Here is an 18,545-nt window from a genome sequence, read left to right as displayed (position 1 = left end):
TTTTGCTTTATTTTTATAATATACACATAAAGCCTTCTGGCATTCTTTTCTTTGTTGAGCAAACTACTAGGTTACTACTTCAGTTGATTTCATGGTCCCATTAACTCTCCGCGCTACCACCATATCGATATCTATACAAATCAAAGACAACTCTAAGAAATTTGAAAAGTAAGAATGAGTTTTGAAGTATAAAAAAAAGGCGGAAGATACCAAGGTGACAAATAATACTCGTACGTGGAAGACAAACTGACAACGCCATGGCAAAAAAACGAAATAACACAACAAGAAAAACAAGTTCAAAATACACAACATAGAAAACTAAACACTGAGTAACACGAACCCAACGAAAAACCAGGGGTGAACTCAGGTTATTTCGAAAGGTTAGTTCCTGCTCCTCATGTGGCTCGTGTCGTGCCGTTTATGTAAGTACAAATCCTGTGACAAGTTACATTCGGTGATGTCACAATCACAGAAAAGAGGACGGGGTTGTGGTAACGAGTTTTGGAACATATTCTTGGTCATATGTGTCAAAGGTATTCCATAACGGTCGACAACCAGTGATGGCTTTAGTTAGACTTTAGAAGGAATGCCTTAAACTTTACCACTGAATCCATGATTAAATAGCTTCCTTGTAAGTACTTACTCTCTATCATAGAAATGATGTTAGGAAGAGCAAACTCTGGAATATCGTGTCAACTATGAGACGCTACACTATTAACAGGCGCTGCTGGAATGTTGCTACATGAAAATGGAAAGTTAACAATTGGGAAGCTGACATAATTTCTCTTGTTGTAAAGTTTGTTCTTAATTGTAAATATCTAGATGTAAGACACAATTTGAGACAGACTTAACTGTATTCTGTGGTACCCCATATTTCAAATTCGATAAGATATATGCATTTAAAATATGGTCACCAAGCTTTGCATTATTTTGTGAGAGCAAAATCATCTATAAAAACGACCGTGTAGTTGAATGATTATGCTAGCTTCTTTTCATTGTTCCCGAGAAGCTCCTTTTAAATCTCTATTGCAGGATATCAGCAAATCACAAAAGAATGTAAGCAACTTTGAGTCACCATATGGCCTTCAACAATAATCAAAACTCATATCATAGTAAGTCATAAAAAGTTCCGACATCACAAAATGTAAAACAATTCAAACGAGAAAACTAACTGCCTATTGAATGAAAAACACCTAACGAAATACAAATATGACAGACAGAAACTTACGACAACCGCTAAATTACAGGCTCTTTTTCTGGGAACAGGCACATATATAATGTGGTGGGGTAACAAAAATGTTTTATAACAAAATATATAAAAGAAATCGCACAAATTCTTCAAAAAAAAAAGTTACAATGGGTAGTATAAAAAAGATGATAGGACAGTTTTTGGTCCATGATAGGTATGCAAATCAATTATTTGCTAAAGGGGGGTTTTAAAATATGTAAAGTCACATATTAAGAGGCATTCAAAATCTGTACAATTGTTAAATTTGTGCAGACATGTCGACTGTCTTGTTATCGAAATGTACCTTAGTATACCGTTTAGTCAATTAAGTTACTAGTAAATTTGAACATTTTTAGCAGTTTAAGTCAAGTAGATATTCTGTTCGATAGGACAAGATTTATGATAAAGAATATTGCCTTGATTAATTGGATCAAGACTTTTGTTGTGTCAAAATGTTTTTTTAGAAATGATCATTTCTACATTACATCTTTTCAAATGCCAACATGTCTGAAAGGTATGTGACAAGCAATATCCGTGATTACTGCTGTAAGTATGTTTGGGCTAGATTGGGATTAGAACTGTGTTTTTCCAAACATACGTTGTTCAGATTATGAAGTGTTTACAGTAGTTAAGGCTATAGCTCAATGCAGATGTGATTTATACCAAGCAGATTCCCTATAAATGGCAGAAGGTTATTTATAGACACATCATGAAGAAGAGTTAATGCAAAATGACGATGACTTTGTCTGCAGAGTTGAAAATGTTCACATTTACCGAGATGCAGGAGGAGATAGATAGAATTCTGCCATCCAATTTGGCATTGCACCCAAATAACAAACACACATAATGCATAAGGTACATACATAGGTAAAGCACGTAAAATATATATCATAAATGTCACATACGTGCAGCAAATTCAGTCCCAATTTAATTAATAGCAGATATGTCAGCAATTTCGATCACTCCAAACTTCATGTATTCATACTTTGCGTCACTTAAGTGGTTATGTGGGTTGCGTGAACATTTTTCGTTAGTTGGCTTTATTATCAAACAAGCTTGTCACTACTATTTCAGGTTAGAGTGAAGGTTGGCGCCTGTTTAAACGTTTAAACACGCAGCATTTGTATGCACCTGTCAGGAGCCTATTGTTGAGTGGTTGCCGTTTGTTGGTGTGGTTCGTAAGTGTTTCACGTTTCTCGTTTTTTATATAGATTAGACCGTTGGTTTTCCTGTTTGAATTGTTTTACACTAGTCATTTTGGGGACATTTATAGCTTGCTGTTCGGTGTGAGCCAAGGCTCCGTGATGAAGGCCGTACTTTGACCTAAATTGTTTACTTTTTACACATTGTCACTTGGATGGAGTGTTGTCTCATTAGCACTCATACCACATCTTCTTAATTCTATTTTGGAAATTTGGATAATGATAAAAACTTTACTGTACTAACAAATATTGCACAATTTGGCCTATCTTTTTATTTGCAGATTTAACCCAAATTAAATGACCCATGACCTTCACTGTTTATTTTAGAAAACAAACAAAACAAATTGCAATCGCCCATTATGTTTAAACATTTGTCGTACATATATCTTTGTTATAAACAACAAATAGGTGACACTACGCACACATACATGTACATATTACATAGAAGAAAAATATTTGTTTTGTAATTGTTACCGGCTTGTTACTAAATAACGGCCATGTCGTTCGTTCTCTTTTTGGAAAGAGTTCCATATGGTACCCCTACGGAATAAACTGTTATACGTTATTGTGAACTTTTAATACGGTGGGGGTGCCATATGTAACTCTTACCCTCTTTTTTTCTTTTAGATACTTGCGTATAATGTAGATGCATATATAAGGTTCTTGAATTAGCTTTTTTTCCTGCTGTCATATCATAATTTGAAGTTGTTTGATGTCTTTGGTTCTTCGGTTTGGTAGTATTTCCTTAATAAACTGTTAGTTTCAACCAAATATTGGGTGACGTTGTGAGTAAATGGAGTGGTGTTAGCTGTTGAGACTGTGTGGCGCATTAGAATAAACTATTGCCCTGTGTTCAATTTGACCAATGTCTGGTCGTGCTCTGCTTTTAGTGTTAAATATTATTAATTGCACTTTGATACCCCAGAAATAGATTACCTTATATATAATTAATTAGATGTATTTCACAAAACCGTTTGGATTGTGGGTTCTCAATGCTCTTCAACTTCGTACTGTATCTTGCGGTTTAAATTTTTGTCATAGATCTATCTTTTGCGAAACGCGCGTCTGGCGTAGAAATTTATAAGCCTGATATCTTCTGTGCGTTTTTTTTTTTTTTGCATCAAAAACACTCAGTATAGTAGAAAAGAACTCTTTATTATATTTCCTGGAAAGGATCGTCTGGGAGAACTCTGAACAGTAACTACCTTTACTAACAAAGAATGTTATTTTTGTCTTGGGGAATCTGATGTTGTGTGAAATCAGTTTCAGTAGTATACGGAGTCTAGGGTAGATGTCCTCTTAATTTCGGGACCAAGGTGCAAAGACCAGTAGAAACATTTGACAACCCACCAATGCCTGTAAATTGAATACAATTATTAAAGTAAATATATGTGCTGTTTAAAGAGAACATACATCTGTTTAAGCTGAGATACAAAATCAAATAAAAAACTACAAATTATTGATATTCAATATATAGATGAACCAAAATACATAAAGATACAGTACTCAAATGTAAGAACTGCATGTTTACCGATGACTCATTCAACAATTTATGTTTACATATAGAAAACAATTATCACACTAATATGTGTATTCCATAATTCATTTTCAATTTTGTAGTGCTTTACTATGTTAATTTAATCACTTTTAACCGCCTTAAATAATCTTGCATTGGGGTGACAATCTGAACTCATAAATAGGCAACACTATTTGACCGATGTTCAAATGTGATGATTCGATTGGGAAGATATAAATCAAGATAACAATTAAAACATGAGGGAATTGCATGACCACAAAAAAGAATCGAGTGTCTCCTGTCTCCTTTGCATAAACCAACCGCAATGCGAATCCACACTCAGTCAAATTATTCACCATAGGGAATAGGAAACAATCGGTTAAATTACAGATCACATGACTCTTCCTATTTTTAAAGATCTAAGAATTTAAACAGTTTCATTGCATTCGTTTTGATCATCATGATGCGGGATCAATGAATATCTTTTAATGTATTGTTCTCTTCAAGGTACCTTTCAAATTTGAATATATAGATTATGATAAAAAAAAGATTTCAAACACATTGTATCCAAGGAAGTATAGTTCTGTCTTCCCTGTATGAACAGTAACATATATCGGTGTCTTTGTTGATGTTATTTGCAGAAATACCATCTTCATTATCACGTTTTATATATCTATGTGTGCGTTATACATCTATTCATATTTAAATAAAAAGCACTGATGATCCAGGAAAAAAAATTTGCCCGATTCTTTTCGTTCGTAAATCAATTTCGAATATCAAAATCATAAATAGGTCATCTATTACTTAGTCTTAACTTTTACATTAAAACCACATGTGAAAACAAATGTTTCAATGAACATGTCCAGTATGTTTTCTCGTTTTGAAAAGTTCTCTACTAAATATCTTCATAACAAGCATTTATTATGGAGCAGTTATCAGCAATGGATACCAAAACCGAAGAACCATTTAACATCGTTTTTGTGTAATATTGAAAGCGTTTGGTACATGTAGGGATACCTTTGTACAAGGGTGATCGGCATACTTAGACATTTCTCATGCAAATTGACGAAATAGTATATAAAATGAAGTGACAAATGATCAATACAATGAAATACTATCTTGTGATAAAAAAAAAAAACATTAGAGAAGAAATAATATATCAACTAAAACACTAATAGGGATGTTTTTCGCCTTGTCATTGTATCTTGTCTTATTAATAAAATATTATGACACGTTGAAACTCCTGCGTCATATTCCGTTAGATCGTAAGTTTCGGATTTTTTTTTCTTGCCAGAGATATATTGTTCATTGTAAGCGACTGTAAACGCCTTTTTCTTTGCATATTTACTAAATTCTAATTTATCACATATTTATCGATTTCGTCCCTAATAAAACATTCACACTATATTATCAGTGGGTGCTAACTGTAAAATTTAACAAATCCAAGATGAAAATTCTGCAAACAACATTTGAATAAACAACTTTTGAAATGGAAACATGTTAAACTTAATTGTCAATTTTAGAAACGAGCACTCAACATGGGAACATTGGCATCAACGTGTAATGACAAGCCGTATGAGAAAATAGTAAGCCTTTTTAAAGCAATACGTCATAATAATTTTAAACGCGCCAAAATCATCATGTCGTGTGGAATAGATATCAATTGTATTAATTATTCTGGTGCTACTCCGCTAATTGAAACTTGTCGCTGTCGATATCTGCCTCAAACACAGATCGAGCGGGAAGAATTTGTGCAATTTTTAATAGACATGGGGTGCGACATCAAACGAATTGATATACACTGACGAACAGCCCTACTGTACGCTGAAATGAAAACAGAAAGAAAAAACCAGGTAATGCATTTATTTCAGCCACACTTACTAAACTGATTCTTTTTTTAAATATCATATTTTATATCAGGATATAATGATATAAGCGAAAATACAGAAACTTTTTTACAGAATTTGAGGGTCTTCCTGTAAAGAATCACCCACCCTAGTAGCGGAAAGTTTATGTATGTCTTCGTGGTTCTTCTTGACAAATCCGCTCATTCCACCTCCGCTGATTGAATCAAATCTTCTTTTAGCCATGTCTTTTTTTTACAAAACCGCTCATACCACCTCCGCTTGTAGAATCGAATCGCCGTTTTACCATGTCTTCGTCATTTTTTTTGACAAAGCCACTCATACCACCTCCGCTTATAGAATCGAATCGCCGTTTTTCCATGTCTTCGTCGTCCTTTTTGACAAAGCCACTCATACCACCTCCGCTTATAGAATCAAATCGCCGTTTTCCATGTCATCATCGTCCTTTTTGACCAATCCACTCATACCACCTCCGCTTATAGAATCGAATCGCCGTTTTTCCTTGTCTTCGTCGTCCTTTTTGACAAATCCACTTATACCATCTCCGCTTATAGAATCGAATCGCCGTTTTTCCATGTCCTCGTCGTCCTTTTATTACAATGCCGCTCATTCCACCTCCGCTTATAGAATCAAATCGACGTTTTTGTAAGTCGTCGTCTTTTTTCACAAATCCACTCATTCTGCCTCCGCCTATAGATTCAAATTGCCGCTTAACAAATCCGCTTAACCAGCTGATCCTATTCGATCAAATCCACGTTTGGTTTTATCATCATCTGCATCATTTTTCTTTACAAAGCTAGAGAATCTGCCGGCATTCCCTATCGAGTCAAATCGTCCTTTCACAAATCCTGGCACTCTATGTCTACCGATCGAGTCAAATTTTCTTTTTTCTTCTACAATTTCGTCTGTTCTTTTATCTTTCTCGTCTAATTCTAATTGATTCCTAAAAAAAAAGAAAAAATATAATTGAATTTATAAATGAGCAATTATATGTACTCAGTTTAGAACCTCTTGTCCTGTGTAGTCTAATTTTGTATCTAATACCCAGAATCGTTTCTAATATCAAGATATTGGTCTCTAACGTAACTTTGGAAGTTCAGTATAGATGCCCGTATCGTAGACCCCAAAATCGGTATCCCATATCGGTAATACACAATCTGTATTCTATATCGATTTTACACAATCGGTTCATATATCGATTATACACAATCGGTATCATATTTCTAAAATAAACAATCAGTTTACTATATCGATAATGCTAAATCGATATCTTTTATCGAGTATACACAAGAACTACAACACAGAAGGGAAAAAGCATTTCAAAGGTACAATAATACATTTCGCTGAAAATTAAATTCTTCATTTCCTGGCACTGATAGCATCATACATCATTAAATAGCATGACATAGATACTAAAACACACATTAAGTTCTGGTAGATAACGGAATATTATTTAACGGTAATATTTCAATTAATGGAAAATAACAGAAACAATTACAATTCAAACCTTGGTACGTGATACAGTTTAAATAAACAATGTCAAAAGATGATAAAACATTACATGAAAGAATAAATTATTATATAAGGATAGGAAATTAAACTACAAAATGGTAATGGATGCAGATATGGATAAAAATTCTTTTAAAATTAGCAACACACATACACTCGCATTAAAAAACAAAAACATTTCATCATCGATCCTTTTGAGCTTATCTTACTTGTTGTCTTTTATAAAGGTAATTTGTGCCATAAATTGACATATAGCAGATGTCACTGAAATTAATGTGTTATATTCTGTGCTCTGCCGCTAACAGATAGCAGAAAATTCTGCTCATTTCTTGATCCTTCTTCCGTCAATTTATGTATACCAGAATGTAAAACAAATAAAGGCGATACTTATAAATAAAAGGTATACATAAATGAGACAGCAACCTGGAAAGAAATGTGGGATATACGTTAATGACCCAGCACCCTGAAAGGAATTGTGGGATATACGTCAATGACCCAGCACCCTGAAAGGAATTGTGGGATAAACGTCAATGAGACAGCAACCTGGAGAGCAGTATGTGGTATACGTCTATGAGACAGCAACCTGGACGGAAGCGTAGGTTATTTGTAAATGAGACAGCAACCCATAAGGAAGTGTGGGATAAACGTGAATCAGACATCTAAAGGGCAACTTGCAGTTTTCAACAAAGACAGATGTCAATACAATATGTAAAGGCTTGAAGCTCTAAATCTTCCCTCGATTATAAAAGTAGAGAATGGATTAAATAGAAGCAATCAAAGACCAGCCATCAACAAATAATTTTCAAAATTAAGAAGAAAGTGCTACCACGTACTTGAAGTCATTCAGCGGACCGGTTTAAGAATTGTGTAACTGGTGCTCAATTAACAGCTACGAATATATAATTTTCTGAAGATAACTCTTTGATCCATACTGCTTGTTTATGATGGAATATCGAATGGTATATTGTATTATTCATATATTTCACATTCCGAAATTGTTTTATATTTGAATACTTGGCGATGTTTTGTACATCGTTGAAATGACTGGATTTGTCAAGAAGAACGACGATGACATAGATAAACATCGAGGTGATTCATTGTTGAAGGTCGTATTTTTACCTGTAAAAGATCAGATCTTCGTTCTTTGGTATTTGGTTGATATTTTTTTTTTAGAATACATACTTCATATCCTTTATGTTTATGTGGGGTATACGTCAACGAGAAAGAACCAAATGTCTCAAAAAATAAATCAAAAGGACTTTTAGAGTTCAACATACATCATGAACTATCGTCTTTAAAAACTGGAACCAAAAAAGATTTATAATATGAAAATATGACTTTTTTAACATAACAGTAAATTAATAGAACATAATTTAGACGAAAAACATAAGTTACAAATCTTAATAAGGCAACAATTTTTAACAGAACACATATGAAAAAAACAAGGCGCGTCAATAATTGCCAACCCTAGCATTGGATATTCTGTTGGTCTTCTTGCAAATAATTGCCAACCCTAGCATCGAAAAGTGTGATAGGCGTCTTGTAGTCGTGTAAATAGTCGCCACTCCTGTCATTGGACAGTGTTGATATCGTTTTGTAACTTATCGCCAACCCTAACGTTGGACAGTTTAAAGTGTCGTTTTGTAATTAATTGCCAACCTTATCGTTGGACAATTTGAAAGTCGTTTTGTCAATAATCGCCAACCCTGTCATTGGAAAGCTTGAATGTCGTTTTTTAAATAAATGCTAATTCTATATATTGACATTTTAAACGTAGTTCGTAGTTTTGTAAAATAATAGCCAACAGTCTTTGGAAAGATTGGGGATATTTTCTTATATATATAATCGCCAATCCTATACTTGGACAAATTGAAGGTCATTTTGTAAATTATCACCAATCCTATTATTAGACAGGTTGAAGGTTGTCTTGTAAATAATCGGCATACCTGTCGCTGAACGGTTTGAAGGTCGTCTTGTAAATATTAAAATAGTCATCAATCCTGTCATAAGACAGTTTGAAGGTAGTTTTGTAAATAATTTTCAAGTCTATCAATTGCTACAGGTTAAATATGCATATATATTTTTCTGTTATTGATAAGAAATAAATTAGCAGCAACATGTTAATGATTTGCACTGTTTGGTCCAGCTTTATATCGTTGAACAAATTAAACAAAGATTAAAATAATAAATGCATGCATTTAAATCTGCATTTACAGTCATGTTATTAATTCGGATGATATGTATCGAATGCTTGATTAGTTAGATAGTTTTTCTAAAAAAAGTAATTTTTTTTACTTGCGCCCACAAGAACCTAATAAATTTAAAATGTCATTCCTAATACGAAATTTGGAAATCGTTCAAACGGATCTATTTTGTTTTTACCAAATGAACGAATCTAAATTGATTATATTATCAGGAGTTACATATTTACAAATTATGAATAACGGTTTGAAAAGTACACTTGCATTCATATTTCTCCTGGCCTTGTTGCTTTTAAAACTTATATTTTTTATTTCAGATTTTGTATATGAGTTAGAAACGATTGCTGAAGAAGACATAAAAGAGGGTATAAAAGAAAAAGCTTATACCGTAATCGATATTGATTACATGCAGCATGATGAAGATCATTATAGCTGTGAGAGCTCTAAAAGGTTATTGTAGATTCTCTCTTAAAATCTTTCATGTAAAAAAGATATAGCGTGTGTATGATTAACCATTTTTACATCTTGTCTTAAATATAATAATTTCTATTGTTTCTTCTTTTATATCTTTTGATTGCTGTTATGGTCCGAACTTTCACCCAAAAAACCACTATATGTATGATTATGGCATCATTTACCAAAGACAACAGAACGCAAACTTTGGTACCTACACACTTAAAGGTTCTCTTTTCCATACGGTTTCCATTACGGAAAATGGCAAATACTGTAAAGCCAGTAATAAAAACTTATCAAAGATACCAGGCTTATAATTGTGTACGCGAGACGCGCGTTTCGTCTTAAAAAGACTCATTAGTGACACTCGAATAAACAAGCGGAAAGGCCAAATCGAGTGTGAAGTTGAAAAGCATTGAGGACCATAATTTGTGCACTTTCTTTGTTAAAACGCATAATTAAGACGTACTTTTAGAGGTTAGGAGGGACAAAAACAAGGAGCTGAAAAAATACTATAATAAACTGTAGACAAAGCTTATTAACTAGCATGGGTTATCCGAATACAGAAATACTTCGATATATAGGCATGTTGAAACCGATGAAATAGAGAAATAGAGAATAGAAACGGGGAATGTGCCAAAGAGACAACAACCCGACACAGAGCAGAAAACAGTCGAAAGCCACCAATGAGTCTTCAAAGCAGTGAGAAAATCCCGCTCCCGGAAGCGGGTTTGAGCTGGCCCCCTAAACAATGATGTATACTAGATTCATCGAAATGGACTCAACATTAATCTCCGAACATACAAATGAAAATACGGGATATTTTTCAGAGATTATTTGATTCAAGCTCATTCATACGTAACCATGACAAATGTATAGTCATTTGTAAACGCCATTTGGTCACAGGTGAAATCGTCTAGCCGTCGCATTGGCATATAGCATATCTCCTTATTTGTAAACATATACAATATCAAAGGTTTAGCCTGGACTTATAGCAACTGCATATAAACCATCTACTATCTAACTATAATTATTATTATACAAATCGAATTTGTATGTCGAATCAACCGATTTAACTTAACAGATTATATTGTCTACTTCCATATCAATAATAGTCTCTACAAAAAAATAATATTTTGATATTGGTCTTGTTTCCATGTGAGATTTCATTACAATAAAACATTACTTTTTCACCTAAATATCTGTTTTCTTTACATTAATCTCACTTTTGGATATCAATGGAATTCCGATTTATGCCCAAAACTCGCATTTCTGAAATAACTATCACCAGGTACGCTCGAGACCAATTTCAAGAGATTAGCAACCATTTGGTATCTAACTATATAATATTGAACTGTAAATTCTATTTTGTTTTCCCTTGTATTATATTTACTTAATTTTTACTAATCGAAAAAGTGTATATACTATAACTGTATGTACTATCAACGACAAAAACTGTTTTTGTTGACATCATTGTCAATTTTTCAAATTTACTATCTACTACAACTTTTTTGTTGGAGTCTTTCTGAAATTAATTTTTATGCTTGTTTGAATGTTTTAGTCAGTTGTGTTGCTTGTTGTGATGTAGGTTTATACAATTTTGGCTGCTGGATCCCAATTATTGTCACATTAACCTATAACGTCTGTTTGGGTTGCTCACTCAATTTTGTCAATATAACGAAACTATAAACAATTGTCATACAAGTGGGAGGTTTATCTAGCTATAAAACCAGGTTTAATACCAAGTCAGGAATATGGCAGTTGTTTTTCATTGTTCTGTTAATTGATAGTTTTTGATTTTGTCAGTTTTCTGGACTTCCCTTTTTTAATTTGCCTTGGAGTTCGGTATGTTTGTTAATTTGATTCATATTTAAGATGAGTTTGATTGTTTGTACGTACGTATCTATTTAAGTTAATTAATGTGCCCTTTGTACAACATCACTAACAAAATATCTGAAAATGAATGAAGGCGATCAGGTATATTGTTCAATGAAACTGCAACTCATCGCCACAGTCAACCACAGAAATCTGTATAGTACAAAATCAATTCTTCAACAAAAGACAGACGTCTATTTGATATAACAAGCTCTTTTTGTCCAAAACAGAAAATATCAAAGTTTTGTTATCAAATTCAAATTATCCGTAAAGAAACATTGTTTTGTTTTATACATATTACAAATGCAAAAGACAATTATTAACGAGGTGACTGGCTTGTCGAAGTCAGATCAATAGTGAGGCTTATATAATTTTATTCAGATCTGAACCCTACCCATTCTTAACTGGGTTGTTTTGGTTTTGTTTCTTTCTTTTTGTCAGTTATGTTAGTTATGTAGAAAGAAGCTAAACTTTCGAAATATTATGAAACGTCGGAACATTACAAATTACTTTGCACACATAATATCAAATGATCTTGCATAAATTGTTTAACCAATCAATGGTTTATTTTTGCTCCTTGCTCATTCAAGCCAAAATTTGATATTCAATAAGATTGTACATGCAAAGATTTCATGTGTATTTATATAATTAGAAGCAATTTATTTGTTTATATACTTCTAACAGTTAAGGTCGGAAAACAAAGTTGGTATGACGTAATAATGAAGAGTTATTCTGTTTAACCCTCTTCGGTTACCCTACCACGAGTAAGCTTGAAACTTCTGCTGATACAATGTGACGTCGCAAATAAATACTCCACTCACACTGATTCAGTTTGCTTTTTTCCTTTTATTTGTTGTGTTTGAGCATTTGCGTTTGTCATTTGATAAAGGACTTAACGTTTTGAATATTCCTTGGAGTTCGGTATTTTTGTTATTTTACTTTTTGCTCTAACGTCTTAACGCTTTGATATGACAGTTATGAATCACATTAACAGTGTGATAGATGCACTTGAATGTACGAAAATACCTGAAATTGTCTCCGGATGTAAATGAACCTATGATACACCAGTTTTGTACCAATTATGATACATTGTTTTATGTACGTATCATAAAGGAAACTAATCTCTGCAAAGCATTGACTGAGTTCTTTTCTCATAAACAAAGCTAACTTAAACAATGCATTTTTATTTTTGCAATATACGTTTTGCATTTTTACAACAAAACAATCAGAAAGTTATTATAATATCTGTAATCAGAAGTGGTTGTAACATATGTAATCAAAAGTTAATCCAGCACGTCTATTCATTCAAACAGTTTATACAAAACAGAATAGTGATTATTGCATGCTATTGAATGATACCGTTATTTATCAAACAATCAAAGAGAGGCGGAAGATACCACAGGTTATTAAAATTCGTAAGTCGAAAAAGTATTTCATACTTCACCCGTCGTACCTCAATTTCGTTGATAAGTCTAATTCGGCGATGTCTCATTCGGGAAAAGATGGATGGATCATGGCTACGACAATTAGAACATATCGTCGTCATCTGTAAAACAGATATTGCATAACGGCCAACCAATAAAATATCTCGACAGTGTTCCTCTACCTGCATATTTGTCATTCTAACGAGAATTGATAAATTAGTATTTTCGATAATAACTACGGCAATATTAGAAGTATATGTCCTTAATGCTTAAGCATTATTATGTATATTCTACATGCGGGCGCTGCTAGAATGCTGCTACATAGTAAATGAAAAGTTAACAATAGGGAAGCTCAAAACATCACTTTTGTCGTAAAGTTTTGTTCTAAACCGACTCTCATTGTCAATTTCTAGATGTTAGTCAAGATAAGAGGCATACTAAACTATATCTTGTGTATCCTTTATTGCAAGTTCGATTAGGATAGATGCGTCAACATTGTAACCAAACTTTAAAATATTTAGTGAAAGGACATGCTTGATATATCAGAACCGGAAGTTAAAGGATAATACTACCTTATTTCCGTCTTTGTAAAACGCTTCTGTATATGTCACACAGATGTAAGTACATTTTTTTTCAAATTACACGTCTATTATCGTTACGAATAACATAAAGCCTATATCTGGCTTAGCAACATTAATGTGTTGAAATGTGATGATAGTTGTCATTACTAGAGCCATTTACTTTTCAAACAACTTACATCAGTTTCCTATGCTAAACCTGACCAGCCTGGTCTAGCGAAGGTTCTAATTTGCCAGATGCATGTAATACTGCTTAGAACTTATAACATTGTGTTTCTACCATTTTTAAATATTTGAGCGAACGACACTCTAGTTATTTCTCCGTGTTCATGCATAACCATTCTAAACCAACAACTCCTTAGAATGAAAATCTAAATGGTGATAATTAAGTTTGAAATGATTGATTTATAACATACTAAAAATATATCCAAATTATAAAAAGTCTAAAATAATCAATTTACGATGCATGGACACGATAATATGTATCAGCATTTCGTGTGACGCCATCTAATTAACCATAGAGGTGACCTCCGAAGACTGCTGACGGTCACAAAATCCGATATAAATATAACTATAGATATAAACAGATAGTGACCACGTGCAATTTGATTTTTCTAGGTCTGTTTGATTTCATATTAAAGGTTAAAAAATATGTTAATTATCGTTTTTACCTGTATGAGAATGAGTTTTTGTAGATCGAATGAGTCAACCAAATGGTTTAGCCTTTTTTATTTTCAATGTTGACATTCTTTTCCTTTTAATAGCTGAACACGCCTAATTTATGCGTAGCCTATCCCTAGATAAGGAGTTAAATTGAAGGTCACATGAATACGACTTCAATGAGATCGAATTATTAACTTACAAGTGAATAATACATCAGCGACGTTTCTTATTTTATTTTGACAAAATTGAACCAAACTGACTGCTAATAGCGAATTATTATTTCACTATTTCACTTTCATTAATGATTGAACAAAAAAAATCATCTTTTATTTTTTTGAATATCTCGTAGCTAATGCTAATGTCGATTAAAGAATACACTTTCAATTGTAACTCTTCGTTGATTTAGTTTTAATTTTTACCATTAGTTCCCCAAAATATTTGTCAGCAACTCAATGTACAGTATTTATTCAGTAGTATAGTGTTATTTAAGAGTGTTTATTACATAAAAAAAACTAGGTAAACAGGAAGAATAAACTCATCAAATGGCGTCAATGTTACACTACGAACTGTAAAACCTGTAACAATTACGGAAAAAACATATAAAAAAAACAGAGAAAAAGGTCAATGAAGATTTCTATCCAGTTAGAAAGAGTCGATGAATACGAACTTACTTACATTTTATTGAATCATATTTAGTTTAATATCAGTAATGGAATCCAAATATTTTACCATACCGTAATAGTTCTAACAACAGTTTCTTTATATAATTGTCTTTCTAAAGAGAATTCATGAATTCGAATTTTTGAAAATAATGGCGGAAATATTAGAAGTATATTTTCTTACTGCGGAAACTTTATTATTTATAGGTTATTATATATTTAGAGTAAATAACGTATAATTTTTACAGTATGATAATAGCATTAAATATACGTGAATTCCATATGTTCCGAAATGATGCTTAGCGGGCTGACATTAAAAGTTTATCAACTGATTCCGGCTTTTATCGCTTGCTCTACCGTAACGTTATCGCATGGCATTCCGACATTCCTCGGCAAATTCCGGAAAATACACCTAAATGGGACGTTTTCAGTGAAAAACATATCAAAGTAGAAAACAAAACAAATTTTAGGAAACAGGAAAATATAGTATGTAAAATGCAAAACAAATTATGCAATAAATGCATTTTTCAAAGTTTCCAGCATAATTTAGCAAGTTACTTTACAAATGTTGACTGTTTCAAACAGTGTTCATTATGTTTTGTTCACTATCCTGTCAACACTGAGGTAAGAGTTCGAATCATCTTTTTTTTTTCTTTTTCTATTTTTTTTTTTTTATCGTTAATATAAAAATATATTATACTGTTGTTTTTCTCCTTTGTTGAGGCATATGATAAAAAGATGTCATATCGAATGTATTACATTTGGCATCCGTCGGCCGTAAACTTTTCCAGTGGTCGATTTGTGTTAGTAGTCGAACTACTGCATCACTAGCCTCTCAACACTGATTTTGTGAGTTCGAATCCCACACGGGACAGGTGCACGCGACTCTAATCTTACTTGACTAGAATTGTCAGTTGTCCAACCGAAGGTCGATGGTTCTCTCGAGGCACTCCGGCTTCCTCTGCCACCGGCTTTCTCCGCCAAAAAAACACTGCCCGCCACGAAATAGCACAATAGTGTTGAAAGTGGCGTTAAACACAAATCAGTCATCAATCAATCAATTCGTAAACTTTTCACTTTTTTTAACTTCTACTTGAGAACCGCTTAAAAGGATCAATATTTTAACTTTTATTTTTCTCCATTGTTGAAGCATATGATAAAAAGATCATAATATGTATTTTTTATATCAGATGTATTATCAGCCATCGGAGATTGAACCTTGAGCTGATAATACATCTGATATGAAAAATGTCCTGAAATAATCTGATACTATTACATGCGTTTTCCATATCGGCCCTAGTATCAGCCCGAGTCTCCTATATAGTCCCTAAATGGGTTTAAGGATGATACTAGGGCCGATATGGAAAATGCCATGTAATGATCTATTTATCACATATCTAGTAAAAAAAAATTGGAACGAGTAAATAGAATAAACATTTGAGTAAAAGAATCTGCATTTATTTCATATGTTTGCTTTTAATTTGTTTTTGTTTGTTCTTTTTTGATGATTGTTATATATTTTTCTAAATAATTCCCGTATCAACATCTGGTCTTCTACGACAATCAACACAGTTGTATATTGTTTCGTGCAACGACGTCATAATATAGGACGTCACTTCAAAAATAACGATGAGTTTATTTCTTTGATGCGATGTTCAGACAGTTTAATAAAAGGCGTGGTTATTTTATAATCAAGAAAGTATCAAAGATTGTACATGACTCTACAAACTGGAAAAGGGCCGATACGGATTTTGCACGCGAGGGACGATATAGCTCTCCCTTCTTTGAGATTGTATGGGAAGCCCATATTGAACCAGTTATTTGCCCGGACAGCAATATCACTAAGGCAAATCAGCGTTTATTACATACGCAAAACCAAATGTATTCATAACAAAATATAAGTGATGAAAGGTTATGCATAAACACAGAGAAATAACTGAAATAAAACATACATCGACGGCTGTAATCATTTTACTATCAAATCCTTCTTACTAATATAAGACTCTTTCCCTCCTGTTTTAAATCTCGATCATAGATCTGCTCCAAAATAGTGACGCAAGATACAGAGTGAACAATCAAAACTCGTTAGTCGAAGATTTAATGACATCGCTATGGCAAAGAGACAAAAACCAACGAAAAGACGAAACAGAAAACATACAATTATTATATCTAATTTACATCATTAGAAGTGTTCTACTCTAGAACATATTTGAACACTCTGGAACTGATCCTGACAGTTTTATCGTAAAACTGATTCAATTTCTATTCTAAAGGTGTTCTAGAGTAGAACTATTCTAAGGTACTATTGTAAAACTGTTTTTGGACTGTTTAGATTATTTTTATGGCAAATCATTCTGACAGTTCCAAATAGAGGTTAGAACTTATCTCAAATGTATATTGACTAAGGACAGATATCTAAGGTTACAATCATTTTATTATAACATCATATTAATTAAAAGCAGTCTCCTACCTTTCAATAATGATCATTTAATATATAATTTGTTTTAGTCTTTTCTATTATTTCTTGCTGGTATATTGACTATGACCTACCTCCCCAAACACTCATTTGTGCTACTTCTGTTAACTTTACTTAAAATATCAAATAAAACTCTTTAACATCGCTTTATATTGTTTTTTAAATATGTTCTGCTCATTAGCTTTAATTGGTGTACTTGTCGTCTGTGTGTTTGTTTATTCTACATTGGCCAGAGGTTAAAAGGAAGTAAATAAAGATGACTGGCGACACCTAGATTTCACAGCTAGACTCAAGCTAGCAGCCACTCGCTAGCAGCCACTCCGCTAGCAGCCAGTTTTCAGATATGTCTATAAACCCAAAAGTTGCATAAGACTCAAATGTCTTTTTTGTACTATATATATAACGTTTTTTAATTTAACAATCGAAGACACCATGCATGAGTTTAACGGGTGGATCGAGGATTTTTGAAGTGGAAAGGGGGGGGGGGGATGGGGGCTAATTGCCAAAAACATATACGTATACCGCTGATAGGAGGATTGCAAAAAAATGTTGAACAATTTTATATGCCGAAAAAAGAAGATATTTTTCCGTTTAAAGGGGAGGGTGTCGTACACCCACCACGCTTTATCTGAATCCTCCACTGAATTTTACATTTTCATTTTTTGTTCAGAATTAAAAGACATTTGTATATTTTATTAGCACACCGCGCTGCACGTTGAAAGGGTGAGAAATAAATTTTAAAAAAATATAGTGGAGAAATAAGGAATTTCTTTTTTAAAACACAATGTGAAGCAGCATTTTTCTTTAACAATTTAACCCTAAAAAGCACGGAAATGTAGAATAAAGTTTTTGTTATAAATCTTTAAAAAATATGATTTACCTCCCTTTAAAAATTA

At 32.9% G+C, this 18,545-nt stretch overlaps 1 protein-coding gene across 1 annotated transcript; it reads right to left on the bottom strand.

Moving 5' to 3' along the window:
• Window positions 1-5,901: 5,901 nt before the first annotated feature.
• Window positions 5,902-6,626, bottom strand: LOC127720809 (uncharacterized). The gene is made up of 4 exons (XM_052227559.1): window positions 6,604-6,626; window positions 6,282-6,548; window positions 6,116-6,210; window positions 5,902-6,038 (listed from the first exon to the last, which is right to left on the bottom strand). Exons 1-4 carry the CDS (start codon window positions 6,624-6,626, stop codon window positions 5,902-5,904), a joined length of 522 nt encoding a protein of 173 aa, XP_052083519.1.
• Between the last annotated feature and the right edge of the window lie 11,919 nt (window positions 6,627-18,545).

This window comes from Mytilus californianus, unplaced genomic scaffold (assembly GCF_021869535.1).
Source record: "Mytilus californianus isolate M0D057914Y unplaced genomic scaffold, xbMytCali1.0.p SCAF_11, whole genome shotgun sequence".
NCBI lineage: Eukaryota > Metazoa > Mollusca > Bivalvia > Mytilida > Mytilidae > Mytilus > Mytilus californianus.
Note: the sequence above shows the minus strand (reverse complement) of the source record. Positions and strands in the feature narration are given on the sequence as shown.